Source organism: Carassius carassius, chromosome 48 (genome assembly GCF_963082965.1).
Source record: "Carassius carassius chromosome 48, fCarCar2.1, whole genome shotgun sequence".
Lineage (NCBI taxonomy): Eukaryota > Metazoa > Chordata > Actinopteri > Cypriniformes > Cyprinidae > Carassius > Carassius carassius.
The window spans coordinates 4,614,855-4,634,497 of record NC_081802.1 but is presented as its reverse complement, the minus strand read 5'-3'; the positions used below and the strand labels follow the sequence as shown (position 1 = coordinate 4,634,497).

Below are 19,643 nucleotides of genomic sequence, written 5' to 3'. Positions count from 1 at the left end.
ATATTATTTTAAAAAAAGAAATTAAAGATTTTTAAGATTAAAGAAATCACAACTCCTATAACCCATTGTGATAAAAGTTTATTACTTTAGCTTACAGTAGAATTTACACATAATACACATGGTAGGTTGTTTATAGCCATAATTAATGTCACCGTTACGACAAAATGAGAAAATGATTTTAAAATAGTGCCAATGAAGAAAGGGTCATGTAACAGAAGATCTTTATAAGATGAAAGAACACGTCCTATTCCCCAAACACCGAGGCAGAAACAGGAGAGAACATGTCGTATTTAATATTTAATGTGTCCTGATAGGGAAATCTATTATGTTAAACATTCAAAGTCTTTTTGACGGTGTAGATGATGTCCTTGATTTGTGGTATGCTGTTGTCCTCCAAAATCTTGGCGTATGGCATAGGAATATCTACACCCGTGACTCGGACAGCAGGGGCATCAAGGAAATTGAAAGCGGGACCTTGAATTAAAAAACAAGAATTAATAAATATGCTTATGACAAACTCCCTAATATTATCTAAAGAACATCAGATTTAGTATAAAATGAATCATCCAACATAATGAGGTCTTGAGACTGAAATACAGCATACTGCAGTTTAAAAATGTTTGTTGCATACCATCTATAGAATATACTACATACTGTGCAGAATACAGCAAATGGTGCACCAGTATTCCATTTTGAACAGAAAATGACTTCAAATGAGTGATGTTTATGGTAGCTTTGAAGTACAGCTGTTGCGACTGTAATGGAATTATCTTGTTTTGTTAGTGCTAGTGTATCGGCCTCCTCACCTAGTTCAAGACTTTAAAATGAATTCACAGTAGTGTTGGGCGATATGGTCATTTTTCAAATCGTCATATCGTCAGCCAGTGAGATCGACGATACACGATCTTATCGTGCATGGGTGGAGCAAGAGACTTTGTTCTTGTGTTTTAAACCATGCAGGTGCGTGAGAGAGCCCATGGAATCACCAATTATTGAAAAAATATACTTTAAAACATACTGATAAACTAATGTTAAATATAAAAATACTGTATTTAAAACAGCTACGTTCATATATATAGTCGGACACAACTGTCATATCGTGCGTCCTGTGACAATTTGCCGCATCTGTGTGCGGAAGTTATCAGTCTAAATGTTCTGTATAATCAGTCAACAGTGAAAATCAATATTAGATTTCATTTAAAGTCCAACAGTTTAACACTAATATTGGGCATAAACGAACAAGTTAAATATAAAGTATTTAAAACAGGTAAGTTCATATATTTGGAGTAAAGTTGAATTGAACTGATGCATCAGTCATACAGCGCTCCGGACCGCGCGCCTCATGATGAGACCGACGCACCGCCACAGAAACAAGAATGAGATGCATTCTAACATAACTGTGGCATTAAACTCAGTGAAGGCTCGTTTAAAATAGTGCACATATATAGGCCGTTCAGATTACTTGTTAAAGTGCAATGAAACACCTTATATCTGCAGACGATGTACGCCTGTTTGTGGATGGTGACTTAGTAACGGCCAAAACTCTGTATTTTGCATGCATCACACATTATAGTGCGGTGTGCATGAAAATAATAAACAAGGCTGCAGAGCAAACTTATCATCCATAGTGGTTCTCACGTAGTCCTTCTACGTCATCACCACATAGTGAGTGTTCTACGTGAGAACCACTATGGATGATAAGTTCGCTCTGCCGCCTTGTTAATATTTTGTCTTTACTTTATTTGTAACGCCAAGAAAGAGTTAATGTGTCATGTATGAGAAGAGCGTGTTGTCGTGTAGCAGCCATTAAATGTGTGGGACACCAACTCCTCGTTTTCTATCTCTTTCATTACATGGATTTAACGAGTTATCAGAGTCAAGGCGGACAGTTTCAGTGACTACAGGCTCTAATCCTCCTGCGCTGCGCATGCAGAGGTTTTGAATACCAAGTCAAAACCTAAAACTCAACCATGGCTCAATGATAACATCCACTCTTTGAGGCAAACTTGTAGAAGAGCTGAACGAAAATTAAAAAAGTGAAATAAAAAGCAAGCATCCATCAATCATTAACTTGTTCGAGTAAAAAAAAAAAAAATACTCTTCAGTGCTCTATCAGGTATTACTTTTTGATATTAGCCTTAAATTGATTGCGGTCACTTTTTTACTTTATGATGGACAATATTTTCCTAAACTGATTAAATGTACATGTCTCCATTTACGTTTAATTCTTACATGTGATCAATACATTAAGTTATTATTCCAAGACACTATATGATTGCAACTATTCGAATGAAATCACTATCAACAAACTCCATCTGTCCAAATGCATGAATAAATGTTATTAGATTAATGTTTGACTTTTTTGACATACAAATACGAAATGTTGGAAAAATTCAATGATACTTTTAAATATGTAATTAAACCACCAGTAGGTAGTAGCAAGTCACTGTCTTAATGAGTGAACCATTGTTTCACAACCAACCGATTAATTCAAACGGCTGTTTCATTCAATAAATAAAGCAAGTAACTGTTTTTATAAATGGCTTGCTGAATCATTGACTCGTTCAAAAATGAATCATTTAGTAATGAAAGACTGTTGTGTCTTGTTAAATCTCTTCTTGACTCTCAACGGAGGTGGACGCATTTCTCTCCCTCTCCTCACCTTGCCTTCCCTGCTTGCTCTCTCGTCTATTCTGAGATACTGTCTCTGCAATGCTCTCCTAAACTGGAAATCATGGATTTGATTTGATCAACTGGTCTCTCAATGCAATTGACACCATCTTGGGTGGTGTGTGGTGTTGGCGCAGTGGATAAGACACATGCCTTTGGTGTGAGAGACCCGGGTTCGAATCCACTGTGAGACACCAATGTGTCCCTGAGCAAGACAATTAACCCATAGTTGCTCCAGAGGCGTGCGACCTCTGACATATATAGCAATTGTAAGTCGCTTTGGATAAAAGCGTCAGCTAAATAAATAAAAATGTAAAATGTAAATCTTCTCGACAAGAAGCTTGGGTTCGGGGGGACCTGATTGCCCAGCCAGGATGTTCACAGCTGGCTACACGATGGACGTGATGGAGAGGTGGCGGGTCGTGTGTCTGGCGGCTCTTTCCGTGGAGGATATTGAAGACTTCTACCTATTCGGAAACCATGATAACAGGTCTTCTGCTGATTGGACTAGGCTTTATCCTGGGTTATCGAAAAATTCAGAAAACAGGAACAGCTGTCCAAAGCCTCACAAGGCTGCCAGTCTTGATTTGGAGATCAGAATGGACAAGAGAGTGACCGTGAAATTGTAATGCGGCTACTCGCCCCAAGACCAAACAATTGGAATCTTATCTTCTTTCGGCTCCCTCTACCAGCAGCCAAGGTTGGAATGTTGGAATAACAAGTCTCCCGGCGGAGCACAGCATCGAGACGCTCTTGCGTTCCTCCCCCTCTTCCACAGACACCTGTTGATTGTTGACTCTGTCTATGACCTGACCAAGGCTGTCTCCATGGCAACTTGCTGTGACGCTTTCACAATCTGCGGACTGAGGCATCTAGATTGAATCGCAACTCTCCAGGCCTTCAAATACACGAAGTCTTACGTACATACACACACAAAGACATACGTACATATATACAGATATGCATTCATCCGCCCGGAGCTGCTTCGGTGTACAACTGTTGACGCAAGCTGTGTGAGAAATCTTTTTAATGGATGGGCACTTTTTATTTCACTTCTTTTGGACCGATGCACTGCAACACCTGCTGAGTATCATGAAACGGCTTGAAAGATCAAAAGAAATTTTTTTATATAACTCTAACTGGATTCGTCTGAAAGAAGAAAGTCATATACACCTTGGTCTCACGTAGCTAGACCTTCAAGCTGAAGGTCCAGAATTCATGGCAGCTTTCATTGGCCAAGGCTCACCCATGAGGCCGTTTGACCGACATGTCCAACAACCAAGTTCAACCAACCACGATTGTTTCGTTCATCGTCATGTTTCGAAGCGTGGAATGTCGCAACAATAACAGTTATACAATAACTGGTGTGTAAAACTCTCGGACATATTTGAACGATTCTATGCCACAAACTTAAAATTTTTCACATACTTTTGAAAAACCAGCATTTAATTGATCCCTATAAGCGCTGGTCGTCACAGTCATAAACACAACGGCTTTCTTCTTTCGTGAGGGGTTTGGCGCCACTATATATTTGTTTCCAGGTGGAATGTTAAAGAACCCGATACAAACGTCTCGCAGTAATCCTGTAGAATTCAACCAATCCGATAACGACTTCCGACACTCCTGTTTCCACTTTTGTGTCCCATATAGGGATATACCGGTACCAAATTTTCCTGTTGCGATTAATTGTTCATGCTTTTATCACGGTAAACGGTATTATCACGGTATTGACATTTAGTTTTAAAAAAAAAGTGCTCATAATGCAGTATAACAGGTTAAAAAACTGCTTTTCTTGTAAAAAAAAATAACTGAACATTTAAATACAATAAAGCAATACAGAAAAATATATAAAGTTAAAAGTTCTGCACAGATTAAAGTGCAAAAGAACTATAAAGACCCATAGGTATCACTTTACAATAAGATCTCTTTAGTTCACCATTAACATTCACAATGAGCAATAGCTACATTTGCTACAGAAGTTATTAATCTTTGTTAAAAAATAAAAGTTTTAGTTCATGTTAGCTCATTAAAAAATACAGTTGGAACTTTAGATTTTATCAACATGATATTAAATATTGGAATACCTAAGATGAATGAATGTTCAGAAGAATTTTTCATTGGCAGTTTAAGTTAACTAATGAATTAACTAATGTTAAAAATGAAGCCCTAATGTAAAATGTAAATTAACAATAAAAAAAAAAAATCTTTCAAACAATTTCTATGTCATGTTGTAGTCCAGATTAAAATAGCCTATTAAGACTTAATACTTAAGTATTTGGTACTGTGATGAACATCATAGCAAATACACAAATCTGATTGGCTATTTTAAATTATTAAATATGTTTTAGAAAGTAGGGCAGCAAGTTTATTTGTGGTGTTTCAAGGGTAAGGAATGCATTTTCTGCAGTTTAGCGCCATCTGCTGTCAGACAGTGAATGTGCTTTTATTCAGCGCGTCTTTCACGTGTTCCTCCATGTGCTTCTCATGCATGCTTGTTTACATCAGAGCGGCACACGCGTCTTTCAAGTAGCATACAGCGGTGTTGTGCATTTTGACCAGTTGATGGAAATAGTATTGTTAAAATACATTCCAAATTCGGAATAATTTGTAATATATAATTATTCACGGTATTTAGAAGTGCCCATGATAACAATATCGTGCATATTCATTACCGTGATATATCGCATTACTGAATACCGGCAAAAGTCTAGTCCCATATCAGCAGACGTTTAGCCAAAGGTCCGTGGGCATGACGTTTGAGACTGAGACTATATACACCTAAGATGACTGGAGTGCAAGTAATTAATGGCCTAATAAAAAGTTTTGGGTGAACTAACCCTTTAAAGACTGTGCCGATCTAATATAGTTTGAAAGGCTGTTCCACAGGCTTTCACCATGATCTGGGGACAGAGAAAAGTCTTTGATCACCTCAGATTTTGTGTAGGATAGTAGCATCAAGTGAAGGTTTCTTAAGAGGAGGTGTTACAGTAGCTTCTTTGTTGCTATCAGGGATAGTCTCTGAAACTAAACATTTATTCAGAAAAGACGCCAAACTAGGTCCAATCAAATAAAAAATTTGTTTTAAAATACATGGAGCTGCTTCCATTTAAAACAGTGAACGCAAGCTAGATCGAAGTAATTAGTACGTTTTGAACATGGATATTATTCTTACAAAAACGCATCGATTTTGCTATAGGAGGCCTTTGTTCAACAAGTTTACTCAATTGTATTTCAGCACCCTGGGTTGCCAGTTGGTGTAAAACACAGCGCATTTCATTTCATTCATCATCCAGTGGGCTTGTTCCTGTTGGTGTAGTCAATCTGTCAAAATGATTGTACGTCAAGTCTGAAGGAGGATGGGCCGGGTGAAAAAACCCCTCTCTAATATTTTGAATTTAGACTGCAATACCTAGTTCAAGCACTTGGTGTCAATCCTACATAAAACACCTTTAACTGTTTTTAAATCATCTCTTTGGCTTTCAATTCATTGAGTTTATGGTATGAATCTGTGGGTTGCCCTGTGTTCTATGCTTTTGGTTTGTTCAGCACTTTGGTCAGCCGTGCTTGCGGTTTTTAAATGTGCTATATAAATAAAACAATTTTGAAACTTAAATGAGCATTTTTGCAATATTCATTCATTAAAAAACAGATGAAAACAGATGTTTGTCATAAACAAAACAGATGAAAAAAATCTTTACCTTCCATGATCTCGGCAAGAATCTCAGACCCAACTCCAAAATGAGGCCAGCCGCCCTCGATAGTGATGAGATGATTTGTTTTCATTACACTCGTTTCAATGGCTTCCGTGTCCATAGGCCGGATTGAGCGCATGTTGATCACCTACCGAAAAAATACAAAATATCTAATTTTCAGCTGAATTGAAAATGGCACTTAGAACAACTACACCATGAAAAAAGGTGTCATACCTCACACTCGATCCCTTCCTTAGCCAAAACAACAGCAGCATCGAGACACAGACCGACCATTCGGGAGTGAGACACCAGAGTGACGTGACTTCCTACATCAGACCAACAATATTAATGCAAAAAATGGCTGGCACTTAATTGTCGCTAAATTAATACAATCAAAATAGCAGTTATAGATTTTTTTATAGGCTAGAAAAAGATGAATAATATTAAATACATAATAAAAATATATAAAAAGTTAGATATTTTAAATGCATAAATTAATAATACAAAATTGTAACTAAATATACATGTATAAATATTTTTCATTTATAATATTACCCACCCTGTCTTTCAATCTTAGCTTTTCCGATTGGGATGAGGAAGTCTTTTGACTGAGACTCTTCAGACATCTCAAATGGCACACCGTACATCAGCTCATTCTCCAAAAAAACCACTGAAAGAGACACGACAACAGTCAGAGCCACCTTCACTTCCTGTGAACATCAGCTTCACGCGGTGAGGAACTCACCGGGGTTGTCGTCACGGATGGCTGATTTCAGAAGGCCCCTAGCGTCCTCGGCGTTCCATGGACTGACCACCTTCAGTCCGGGACAGTGACCGTACCAAGCGGCAAAGCACTGGGAATGCTGAGCTGCCACTCCGGCCGAAGAGCCGTTGGGTCCACGAAACACAATGGGGACGGGCTGCAGGCCGGCAGACATGTAGTAGGTCTTGGCGGCGGAGTTGATGACCTGATCGATGGCTTGCATGGAGAAGTTGAAGGTCATGAACTCACAAATGGGCCTCAAACCAGCCTGAAAGAGGACGCGATGGATTAGTTTGGGAACATGACGGAGTTTCACATTCTTCCATCAACATTACAGGAAAAACTCACCATGGCAGCACCAACAGCAATGCCAGCAAATCCCATCTGTATGAACAAAGCAGGAAATTCTATTAAACATAACATTTAAGAACATACATAGATGAGTTCTGGACAAGTTTATCATAATTCCCACCTCTGTAATTGGTGTGTCCATGATGCGTTTGTCTCCATACTTCTTCCAAAGGCCTCTGCTAACCTGCAACCCAACACAAGCAACTTTAAAAGATGCTGTGGCATTATTTATAACTGAATTATAATAAAAATCTTTGCATCTGACCTTGTATGCGCCGTCATACTGTGCGACTTCCTCTCCGAGAAGGAAAACCCGTTCATCCCTCTCCATCTCCTCATCCAAGGCCTGGTTGAGGGCATCTCGGACTGTCACCTGCAACAATAAAATGCAATAATTATACATAACATGATAAAACATGGTACTCCGAATATAAAATATGTTACTGAATAATTATGTTCATATACTATGAGATTTACATGGTACTTCAATATACTGTGAAGCATGGTAGTACCATACTGCATGTCTTAGAAACATAGTAACAAAAAGGTATCATTATAAAATTCCATATAAACCATAATATACTAATATGTATATGCCGAATACATATGAATATTATCATTATAGATGGTAAAAACTATGCCATCCAAGGGCAAGTTTTTTTTCCAATCCAATTCTCTAGGGTACGGTGCCCGTAAGGTGACTTGTTCGGTTTACTTAGTTTTGTTGTGGCCACGAGATATTAATTTGTGGGAACGTCATATGTCATGCCCACAAGATCATTTTGTCGAGGTAACGACATCCTTATGTCGTGGCCTCGAGATGCTATGTTGAGGGAACGACATGTTTTTCTCGTGGCCACGAGTTTAATGCTTAAACAAACCTGCGTGACCATAGCAACCCGGGATGATCAGAGATGGATTCATTAATATTTTATTTTGAATTAAGTAATTATTTTATAAAAATCGCAAGGTTTCGTTTTTTTTTTTTGCTATTTTCAATTGTACGAAAAACCTACTTTTTAGAAATTGTCCTAGACGGTCGGTCCGATTTTCACGAAAAATTGGCTCAGATCATCTACAGACCATGCTGGCAAAAAGTTATGGAATTCAAGTTGATTCGTCCAACCGTTCTCAAATGACACGTGAACAAATTTGATGAAAAGCACACAAAAATGCATGTGAGGCTATATCTCGGCCATGGTTTGGCGTATTGAGACCAAATCTGGTGTGTTATAATAAGCATGACCTGAGACTACCTGCAGTGTTTTGACTCAGCGCCACCTAGTGGTCAGGAGATATGAAAAAAGCATATTTTTGCATAGAACTTTTGGCCAAAATATCACACAAATGGTCTCTTTAGAATCAGTTAGTCATGTCAAGTCAAATAATATACAATTCTGCCGTGTCAGCCATTTTAGGCATCGGCCATTTTGAATTGTTTTAAAATGCTGTATATTTTGAACGCATTATTGTATCGTTACGAAAATAATTACAAAAATCTTCGGCTCCATTCCCTGAAGGTACTCAAAAGGTTTGGTGGCAGCGCCACCTTGTGGTCAAAAGTTAAAATGAAATATCAAAAAAATGCTAATAACTTTTCAATAAATTAGACTATTGAAATGAAAATGGTCTCCCTATATTCTTTGGGTCATGCCGAGAACATTGATACCAATTATGCCAAAATTGGCCATACTTGTTCCCCATTTTGATTAATGTTGAAAACTTATTTTTTCGAACACCTCCTAGACCATTAGTCCGATTTTCACCAAATTTGACGCGGATAATCTTTATACCCCCCTGGACAAAAGTTATGGATTTCGTGTCGATATACAAAACGGTTCTCATTAAACGCATCAACGAATTTGCTGGAAGGATACCAAAATGCATTTGAGGCTGCATCTCAGCAAAGCTTTGACATATTTGCACTAGTGATGGGAAGTTCGATTCTTTTCCACGAACCGGTTCTTTCGGACGGTTCGATTCAATAAACCCGTTGAAAAAACCGGTTCACCGGTTCTTTTACGCTCGACGTAATGACGTCATTGGCGATGACGTAATGGCGTCACGTCTATCAAACATTCAAATATATAAAGTCAGTAATCATAACTTTAGTCAGTTAAAAACCTCATAATCATGAAAAGTTTACAATTAAGTTTTGCAACAACGCACCCAAATACAGTAACAGCAATAATGTGCATATGAGGATTTAAGTCTTGAAGATATAAAGTAAATAAATTAGGTGTCATCAGCGCAGAAACCACTATACATAAACCATTGCGATGTATTTGTTATTAAATGAACTTACGTTTCGCCAGATTGCCCCTTCATTCAAGCCCTCGGTTTACCCGCGCTCATAACATTAGCACAGAATCAGTTCAGAATCAAATACCAAAAGAATCAGTTCGGTTCAGACACGCTGTGAGTCAGTCGGCTTCACGCTGAATCACGCATGCGCAGTATCATCAGCTCCTCTGTTCTCAAAACGGACACGTCAGAAAGAAACGGTTTTGGTTCAGTGTACTGGTGATCCGAAAACCGATGCAACCGGTTCTTGACTCGAGAACGAGAATCACTCTAACCGGCACGTGCTGCAGTTCAGTATAATCAGCGGCTCTACTCGTGTTCATGTTCTGTTTACTACAAACTCAATTTGTGAATGTGTCATCATTAACTATAAATACAGTATACATATTTCATAAATCATCCCTTATTCCTATTAAACATAGAGTCTTTAGAGTTCTTAATTATTGTCCAACTTCCCTGAAACCCCCTCTGGCCTATTCATAATCTACAATATACAGATTAGAAACATTCATCTTAAAAAAATAAATAATAATAATAATAATAAAAATGTATATAGATTCTTTTATCACACTTTCCGAAATACTTTACACGCATGCGCAGTAGCATCAGTTCTCAAATCGGACGCGTCCGACAGAAACGATTCTCAGTTCAGTGTACTGGTGATCTGAAAACCGATGGAACTGGCTCTTGACTCGAAAACGAGAACTGCTCCAGCAGTGGGCATGTTCGTTCGTCATCTGGCTCAGCTCGGTGTTCATCTTCAGTTCGGTCTACACAGCAGTTCAGTCAGTGTACTGTTTGAGTAAATTAATTACTCCGGGATATTGGTTTATTCTGACTCAGAGGGAGTGTCAGTCACGTTAAAAAAGTTAACATCTTAAGTAATTTGTGGATTAATGCTTATTGGAGACGTGAACCGTTTCAAACGATTCAGTTCGATTTGGTGAACTGGTTCAACCGGTTCACTAAGAAGAGCCGGTTAAATTGAACGATTCGTTCACGAATCGGCCATCACTAATTTGCACTAAACTTTATATGCGTCATTGTCACCTCACACTGACCATGCCAAATCAAGTTTTTAACAGCACCACCTATTGGTCAATAGTAATAAAATCATTAACCATTAATTTTCACACTTATAAAAATGTGAATAACTTTTTACTGCATTAGCCTATTGCAAAGAAACTGATCTCAAAATATTCCCTGTCTTATGCAGACAACATGGATACCAAATATGCCAGAGTAAGCTGAACTTCCTGTCTGCCATACATGACATACATCATTTAGTTTTCAAGACATTTTCTATTTGAAAAAATGTCTGCCGTTGAATACTTCACAGTGCGCCAATTTAATTAAAAAAGCAGTATTTTTTAGATAAAAATTATTGGTGTTAAATTTCATAACTGATATGCCCAACCATTTTTAATTATTTCTTACTTATTCTGACTTTTAAAAAATTTAATCAGTGATGTAATTCCAAAGTTGGGTGCTTATCATACAGAAAAATAGACTGTTTCAAAAAATAGCTTAAAAAAAAAAAAAAGATATACAGCGACACCAAAAAAAAAAAAAAAAAAAAAAAAAAAAAAAAGACAATAATAAATAAAATTTGACAAAAAATACTTTTATTTTAGCCATTGTCCTCACCGGAGCGCTACCACGTAATTTCCGGTTTCAGCCGGATGAGCAGCTGAGCGTGTCTTGATTCTCTGATCTGCGGCGGTTCGTCTGTGAGTGGCTTTGCACATTCAATAAATCAGTTTAAACCGGCGTTAATTCACACTATTTCCGTTGATCTGCTTCATTTATCATCAGACACTTCGTTCAAGTAAGCGTCATCATTATAAATATGAATAACTGTATGTTACAGACACAAACGTTGTAGGACATTTTGATGATGTTGTCCGTATTAGAATGAAAGCTACATCAATGTATTATTTACTATTAGAAAACAAAGTAATTCAGCGGAGTGTTTTTAATTAACAAAACTATTTTTATTAATTTATTAAATTATTTGGTTGTCAAACACAATCTAGATTGCTACATGTGCTATATGTTAATGATGAGGTGGAAATATGTTATATAAAATATTATTAGTGTCTAGAACCTAAATCAACTTATGATGGATTTCCCTTTAATTATATGTTTGAGTGGGAAAGCAGAGATCCCAGGTTTCACGTGTCATAAAGAGTAGCCATATTTCATCCTGAAGGACATTATCAGATCAATTATGTGAATATTTAACACTATGAGTTCAGTAACCGTTGATTGTTTCTTCTTCCAGAGCTGTACGACTGTGACCCGAGCAGGAGGAGAATGTTCTGCAGCCCATGATGGGTGGCAGCGGGTCTAAAGGTAAAGGCTACTGGCCATTTTCAGGTTCGGGTGGCGGAGATGAACCTGCTAAAGACGGCCAGGAGCAGAGCCTGTCCCGGGTGCGGAGCATCCGAAACGCGAGTTTTGATGCATGTTGAAAACCTACTTTTTTGAACTCCTCAACCATTGGTCCGATTTTCACAAAATTTGAGTCAGATGATCTTCAGGCCGTGCTGAAAAAATGTTATGGATTGTGTCGATAGACAAAACAGATTTCGCATACCACAGCGACGAATTTGAGGCATGATGCCAAAATAACACTTGAGGCTGTATCACTAGGGGTGCGCCGATCACGATCGGCCGATCGTTATGTGCATCTCGTCAGTAAAGCCGATACTCTTAATCAGCGGTAAATTCCATCAGGTGCGTGATTTCACATAGAGCAGCTGTTACTACACAGAGCCATTGTTAACGGAGAAGCTGCGCAAATAAATGCTGAAAATGAACGTGGATTTGCGCAGCTTCTCAGTTAACAACGGCTCTGTGTAGTAACAGCTGCTCTATGTGAAATCATGCACCTGATAGAATTTACCGCTGATTAGAGAACCGGCTTTACTGACGAGATGCGCATTAATGATCGGCCGATCGTGATCAGCACACCCCTATGTATCACTGCAATGCTTTGGCATATTGACACCAAACTTTGTGTGTGTCATTGACAAATCACGAGAAGTAGACCAAATTGATTTGATAACAGCGGCACCTTTTGGTCAAAAGTGGTAAGCCATCTAATCATAATACTAGTGCTTGTATTTGTGATTTTTCAGCCATTTCAATTACAATCATCCTAATATTGCTCATTGTTGCATTTGGTGTGATGCTCCATGCCATGCTTAGCTCCTCAATTTGCCGGTGGACTGCTTGGCCCCCGTAATTGCTGCTTGCAGCTATATTTGTAATTGAAATGGCAACAAAAAAAATCATAAATACAACCTCTAGTAGCATGATTACTTGGCTTATCAAGTTTGACCAATAGGTGGCGCTGTTATCAAATCAATTTGGTGTGCTCTGTGTGACTTATCGATGACACACTTATCAATGCAGAGATACAGCCTGAAGTGTCATTTTGGCATCACGCCTCAAATTCGTTGCTGTGATATGCTGAAATGTTTATATCTATTCACACGAAATCACAAAAATTTTGTCAGCACAGTCTGAAGATTATCTGACTCTATTTTGGTGAAAATAGGACCAACGGTTGATGAGGAGTTAAAAAATGTAGGTTTTCAACATAAATCAAAATGGCGGACAGGAAGTTCAGCTTACTCTGGCATATGTTGTCTGCATAAGCCATGGAATATTTTGAAACCAATTTCAATAACTTCAATAGGCTAATGCAATCAAAAGTTATCATTTTTGTAAATTTAATTAATAATGGTTAATTAATGGTTTATTACTCTTGACCAATAGGTGGCGCTGTTAGCATTTTAATGTGACATGGTCAGTGTGAGGTGGCAAAGACACATGCAAAGTTTGGTGCAAATATGTCAAAGCTTTGCAGAAATATAGCCTAAAATTTGTAGTGGTGCTGTATGAAAACGTTGAAAACGAAATGCATAACTTTTTGTCAGCACAGTCTGAAGATGATCAGACTCGATTTTGGTGAAAATCGGACCAACGGTTGAGTAGGAGTTAGAAAAAGTAGGATTTTACCAAAATCAAATAGGATTTTAAATCAAAAATGGCGGAGAGGGAGTTCAGATTTCTTACAAAAACATTGATATGTCTGTTGTCGGCACGACCCAAGGAATATTTTGAGACCAGTTTCATTACAATAGCCTAATGCAATCAAAAGTTATTAGCATTGTTGGAAATTCCATAATTAAAGGTTAATGAATGATTTATTACTCTTTGCCAATAGGTGGCACTGTTACCAAATTTATGTGCCATGGTCAGTGTGAGGCGACAATGACAAATGCAAAGTTTGGTGTAAATATTTCAAACCTTTGCAGAGATACAGCCCTCAGATATAGTTTGGCATCTTTCCAGCAAATTGTGTATCGACACGAAATCCATAACTTTTTGCCAGCTTGGTCTGAAGATGATCAGAGCCAAATTTGTTGAAAATTGGACCAACGATCTAGGAGGAGTACGAAAAAGTAGATTGTCAACATGAATCAAAATAGTGGACAGGAAGTTCAGCCAATATTGGTTATTGGTTATTAAAATTGGTATCTGTGTTCTAGACATAATCCAAGAAATCTATCAACATTATTAGCATTTTTCTATATTTCATTATAACTTTTCACCACAAGGTGGTGCTGCCCCCAAACCTTTTGAGTACCATGAGGGTATGGAGCCAAAGATTTTTGTAATTAGTTTAGTAAAGATACGCTAATGCATTCGTAAAATACAGCATTTTAGAACATAATGCAAAATAGCCGATGTCCAAAATGGCTGACGTTGGAAAACTTAGTATCATTCAATTCAGCATGATGCACCGAATCTAACAAGTTTTGGCTAAAGCATTCAGAAGTTATACGCAAAAATATGCATTTCAGGGGGCACAGTGCCTAAACACTGCAGGTAGTCTCAGGTCATGCTTGTTACACACACCAAGCTTGGTCTCAATAGGCCAAACCATTGTGGAGATATAGCCTCACGTCCACTTTTGCATGCCTTTCGTAGAATTGGTTCACGTGATATTTGGAAACAATATGACTAATCAACTTGAATTCCATAACTTTTTGCCAGCATGATCTGAAGATGATCTGGTTAAATTTTTATGACAATTGGTTTAGTGGCCTAGGACGAGTTCAAAAAAGTAGTTTCTACGAACAATTGAAAATAACGAAAAAACTAAACCTCACGATTTTTTTTATTTTGGTGTCCTTTTGACTCGCATGAGCCAAGGAATCAGAAGAAAAACGAATTTTAATTTTGTGGTTCACGGTTCAAAAGTTATTAGCATAAAATGTTTGAAAGTTTAGACAAGTGGAGGCGCTAGAGAGTGAGTTAGAGACTTCAAATTTGCTATGGTCAATTTTCTCACAGTCCTCTTTCAGTTTGCAAATTTCACAACTTTCCCACAAGCGGTTCTATGGGCTGCCATAGACTTGCGAAAAAAACAAAACAAAAAAACACACTAACGGATACAATACCAAATTTCTATTTTTTCACTTTCAACTTTTTTTTTTTTTTTACACAATAGGTGTCTAAGCACCTTCGGTGCTTGTCCCCTAAAAAGGTGAGACAACTAAACAACAATTTATTAGAGGTTCTGACAAAATGTTCATTGCTTAAGGCCCCGTCCACATGGAGATGCATTTCTGTGAATACGCACAATTGTTTTTATCGGATAGGCGTTTTGTCCACAAGGACCCGGCATTTTCGGAAGGTGAAACTGCTATTTTTTTAAACCGGGTCCCAGAGTGGATAAATCTGAAAACGCCATCTTTGCATTTTCGTGTGGACAGCGAATCAGTTTATTTTCTGAAACTGTGACGTCATCAGCCCACGTTTTGCTCCTAGTAAACTATGCTACATCACGTAATAGCAACAAAAACATGAACAAACATGGAACGCTTGTCTTTATATTATCTAACATTAACACAGATTAATAAATGTAATGTTCCATGTTAATTTGTATACCATGCGCAAGGCTTATGCATAGTCCATGTCTTCTCCATTTTTAGTGCATCTCTGTGGCGGAATTACAGCACCACATGCTGGTCTGGCATGTATACTACATCGTTTTGTGTTGGTTTCGTGTGGACACAGATATTTCTTGACACAAAAAAAAAAAAAAGATTGGATTGGGGTAAACTCCCGCTTCGTGTGGACGTAGCCCAACGGCTTGCACCTGTCCATTAATTCTAGAAACTCTCCCACAGGAAACACATAGGGCTCACATGTGAATATTTCACTCGCACTTGAGACTAAAATATGTGTGGAAACTATAAAATGTATTTAGTATCACATTAAATTTAGGGATGGAAAAACAGGAACCACGAAAGAGTGGGTTATGTAATACACAATGCTATTTTTAAACCCAAAAGGTAACGTTAAATGATTTCCTAAGATTCCAAATTCTCGCTGTTTTAGAGCAGGCCTCCATCAATGAATAGTCCACGTTTATGGCAAGTGTATATTGATGAATTATGACAATGTTTTCTTTATCATGTTTAGATTTTAATATATTGTAAACGGTTGAAACGGTGCACATTTGATATCCCTCTCTGTGATGAGCAGACATTTCAAAATACGAGTCTTCTGAACTTTTTTTTTTTTGCCATCTCCAAGGTTCCTGTACGCAGATTACACAATAGTGCAGTCGCAAAATGTGCAGCATTATGGAACAAAGCCCATCGCTCTACTGTCGCTGCTGATGCAGTCAAGTCACTTGAAATTTTGCAGGGAGAACAAAAGTGTTACCCTGGCATTGTGATACCCACATTGTTAACACTGAAAAGAAAGCTACAGGAGAAGATTTCAAATACACAGTTTTTCTCTTGAGATCATAGATGAGGTTTCACAGTTATATCATCATACTGAAGTTCCTGCTCCATCTGACAACACTGGAGAAACTCCCAACGAGGAAGAATTCTTTTCATATAGACCTCAAAGGTCTGGCAGAGATGGATGACAAGAAGCAGTAGAAGAGGTACAAAAGTACCTTGATGGCACAAACAAAGAGCTGACATGCCTAAATGAATTTCCCGGAGTGAAAAAAATATTCATCAAATTTAACACTGCTCTGCCATCAAGTGCCCCAGTTGAGCGACTGTTCAGCCATGGTGGCAATATCCTAACAGCGAAGAGGAGTAGTCTTTCAGATGAACATTTTGAGCAGGTGCTTATTTTGCGTTACAACAGTAACATTTGCACTTCAGCTTTCGAATAGAGTATGAAATATACTTAAGGTGTAGAAAATATTCTATTGTGTTTCTTGCATCACAGACTGTCAAGGCTTCAGTGGAACGTCAAAAAGATACAGTTTTTCATCTCAGATGGGCTTTTGATATGCTTCATTTAAAAGCAGGGGACTCAACTTTTTGTTTATCTGGCACTTTTAAGCAGCAAGGTCAACGTCCGTGGCAATGGTATTGCTGTAAATATCTTGTACTTAAATATACTTTTTTGTAATGTTGCTCTTGTTTGATTTGTTATTCATTGTTACTTTCATATGCATTTCAGCTGTTTTAGGGTGAAATTTTTGACCTAGAAATGTTATTGTTGTGAGATTCATGTTCTTTAATATTCATGTTCATTCAATGTTGTTATTGTTTGTCTTTTCCTCATTGTTACTATGCACTATGCAAATGTAATTGCTCTGTGAATTTAGTCATTTTCAAAATTCATGTTTGCAGTGTAGCTATTGTTTGATGGTTTTCATTGATACTGTAATATACACCTCTAGTGTTTTTTATTATTATTTTTTTTAGATTAAATATTTGACCTAGCAGTGATATTGCTATGAATTTAATGTTTTTCAATATTGGCTCTTGTAATGTATCTGTTTTCTAAACTTACTTAGTTATAAGTAAATATACTTTAAAATCATAAAATGTGATTTTGTTTTATTCAGTGTTACTAGCAAACACTAACAGGAAGGTACATTAGTGTTAGTATTTTGTAAGGATTAACGGTCCATACATTGCACTTGAAAAAGAAGCTATTGTGGCTCTTTTTGGTGAATTAAATATATTTCTTCTTTGTATCTGTCAAAATGGTACAAGATTAGGCTAACTGAATATATGTGATATCAAATAAGGTTTAGCACAAATGTAACCTAAATGTAATCCAAAAGTAATCAGATTACGTTACCAAAAATGTGTAATTAAGAGATTATATTACCGACTACAAATTTTGCAATGTAATCTGTAATCAGTAACTGATTACATTTCAGAAGTAATCTACCCAGCTGTGCAAGTTACATATGGAAAACAAATTGTCATTACCATTGAAGATTCCAAAAGATTGTCAATTAAAAGATGGTAAATGTCTAATGTACCAAAGTTTTACCATGTTACATATGGAAAAAATTATGGCATTACCACTGAATATTACCCAAGATTGTCAACTAAACATGGTGAATGTCTAATGTACCAAAGTTTTACCATGGTCCATATTAAAATAAACTAAAACATGGCTTTATCATGGTAAACGTGGGATTATCATGGAATATTACCAAAGAAAGTAAACGTTCATAATACCAAAGTATTACCAGAGTAACGTTACACACACAAAGCTTGATATTACCACGCTGTTTTTGTTAGCACTCTTGACATGTATCGTTACTGTGCGTTCGGTTGACCACTATTCGATAGACCAAACATAGTATTAATGAACAGATTCACAGCTGTTTTCTGAAGGATTGTTGTTTATTTGCTGAAGATGAGGGCAGCAGCATCACTGACCTGAACCGCAGCCGGCGGCGTCCCGTGAAACTCCCGCCGCAAAACCGCTGAAACGGCATTCTGAGAGACACAAACACAGCCATATCAGTCTCAACGCTTTCATCTTATTATCATGAGCGTAATATGTTGCTAATATATGAATATATCATATTTCCACACAAATACCTTCCCCGAGCGCAAGAGTAACCTCAGAGACGCCATGTTTCACTGTCCTCTGTCTGGAAGCGGGGCTGTCATCCTAGCGGTGTCGACCAATCAGAGGGCGCGTTGTGACATCAGAACAGGAAACACAGTGGCAGCGGCCAATCAGTGCTGCCGAATCATGTCAAAGCGGAAGCTGCCTTTACTGTCATTGGGTTCCGGTCCAAGGGCAAGGAAAAAATCTTTTTATAGAAACCAAAATAAATCAATGATTTCTAAACAAATTGCTTCACTATTTAAAAAAGGATAAACATGACGCAATATTCATTATTGTTAAAACATTGGGCGTGTTAAAAATGGACTAAAATCGACTAAACTAGTTTTAATCGTTGTCCAAAAATATGCCATCAAGGGTCAAGAAGGTCAAACTAAAAGTCAAACATATTTTATTAAAAAAACATCAGTTTTTAATATTTAGTATCAGTTTAAATTAATATGAATTTAAGTAGTAGTATATATAAACTAGTATATACAACTCTTAGTAGTATTAACTATAATTTATATTAACTGCATTTGCAATGTAATTATAATCCACATGAGATCTGGTACCGTTTCTCACAATCTAGTATGAATGAGGCGTTCTAGATACTTAACTGAGCAACAATTTTAATTATATATATACACACACACACACAGTGGCATGCGAAAGTTTGGGAACCCCTTGCAGAATCTGTGAAAATGTGAATAATTTTAACAAAATAAAAGAGATCATACTAAATGCATGCTATTTTTTTATTTTGTACTGTCCAGAGTAAGATATTTAACATAAAAGATGTTTACATTTAGTTCACAACACAAAAAAATTGCTGAAATTATTAAAATAACCCATTCAAAAGTTTGTGAACCCTTAGTTCTTAATACTATGTGCTGTTACCTTGATGATCCACGACTGTCTTTCTGTTTTGTGATGGTTGTGCATGAGTCTCT

General features: G+C 37.3%; 1 protein-coding gene and 1 long non-coding RNA gene across 2 annotated transcripts; both read right to left on the bottom strand.

The window, feature by feature from the left end:
• Positions 1-60: 60 nt before the first annotated feature.
• On the bottom strand, positions 61-18,778 carry LOC132131432 (pyruvate dehydrogenase E1 component subunit beta, mitochondrial). The gene is made up of 10 exons (XM_059543449.1): positions 18,681-18,778; positions 18,516-18,575; positions 7,742-7,849; positions 7,598-7,660; positions 7,474-7,509; positions 7,108-7,393; positions 6,922-7,032; positions 6,597-6,688; positions 6,369-6,510; positions 61-474 (listed from the first exon to the last, which is right to left on the bottom strand). Exons 1-10 carry the CDS (start codon positions 18,714-18,716, stop codon positions 329-331), a joined length of 1,080 nt encoding a protein of 359 aa, XP_059399432.1. The 5' UTR covers positions 18,717-18,778; the 3' UTR covers positions 61-328.
• On the bottom strand, positions 5,683-6,318 carry LOC132131554 (uncharacterized). The gene is made up of 2 exons (XR_009428893.1): positions 6,279-6,318; positions 5,683-6,091 (listed from the first exon to the last, which is right to left on the bottom strand). It is a non-coding gene; the product is annotated as an uncharacterized LOC132131554 (long non-coding RNA).
• Positions 18,779-19,643: the final 865 nt, after the last annotated feature.

Coding starts and splice junctions, on each gene's coding strand:
- LOC132131432 (XM_059543449.1), bottom strand. CDS start 18,716: ATGGCGTCTCTGAGGTTACTCTTGCGCTCGGGGAAG. Junction 7,033..7,107: donor CATCCGTGACGACAACCCCG/GTGAGTTCCTCA, acceptor TGTCTCTTTCAG/TGGTTTTTTTGGAGAATGAG. Junction 475..6,368: donor TCTTGCCGAGATCATGGAAG/GTAAAGATTTTT, acceptor TTTTAATTCAAG/GTCCCGCTTTCAATTTCCTT.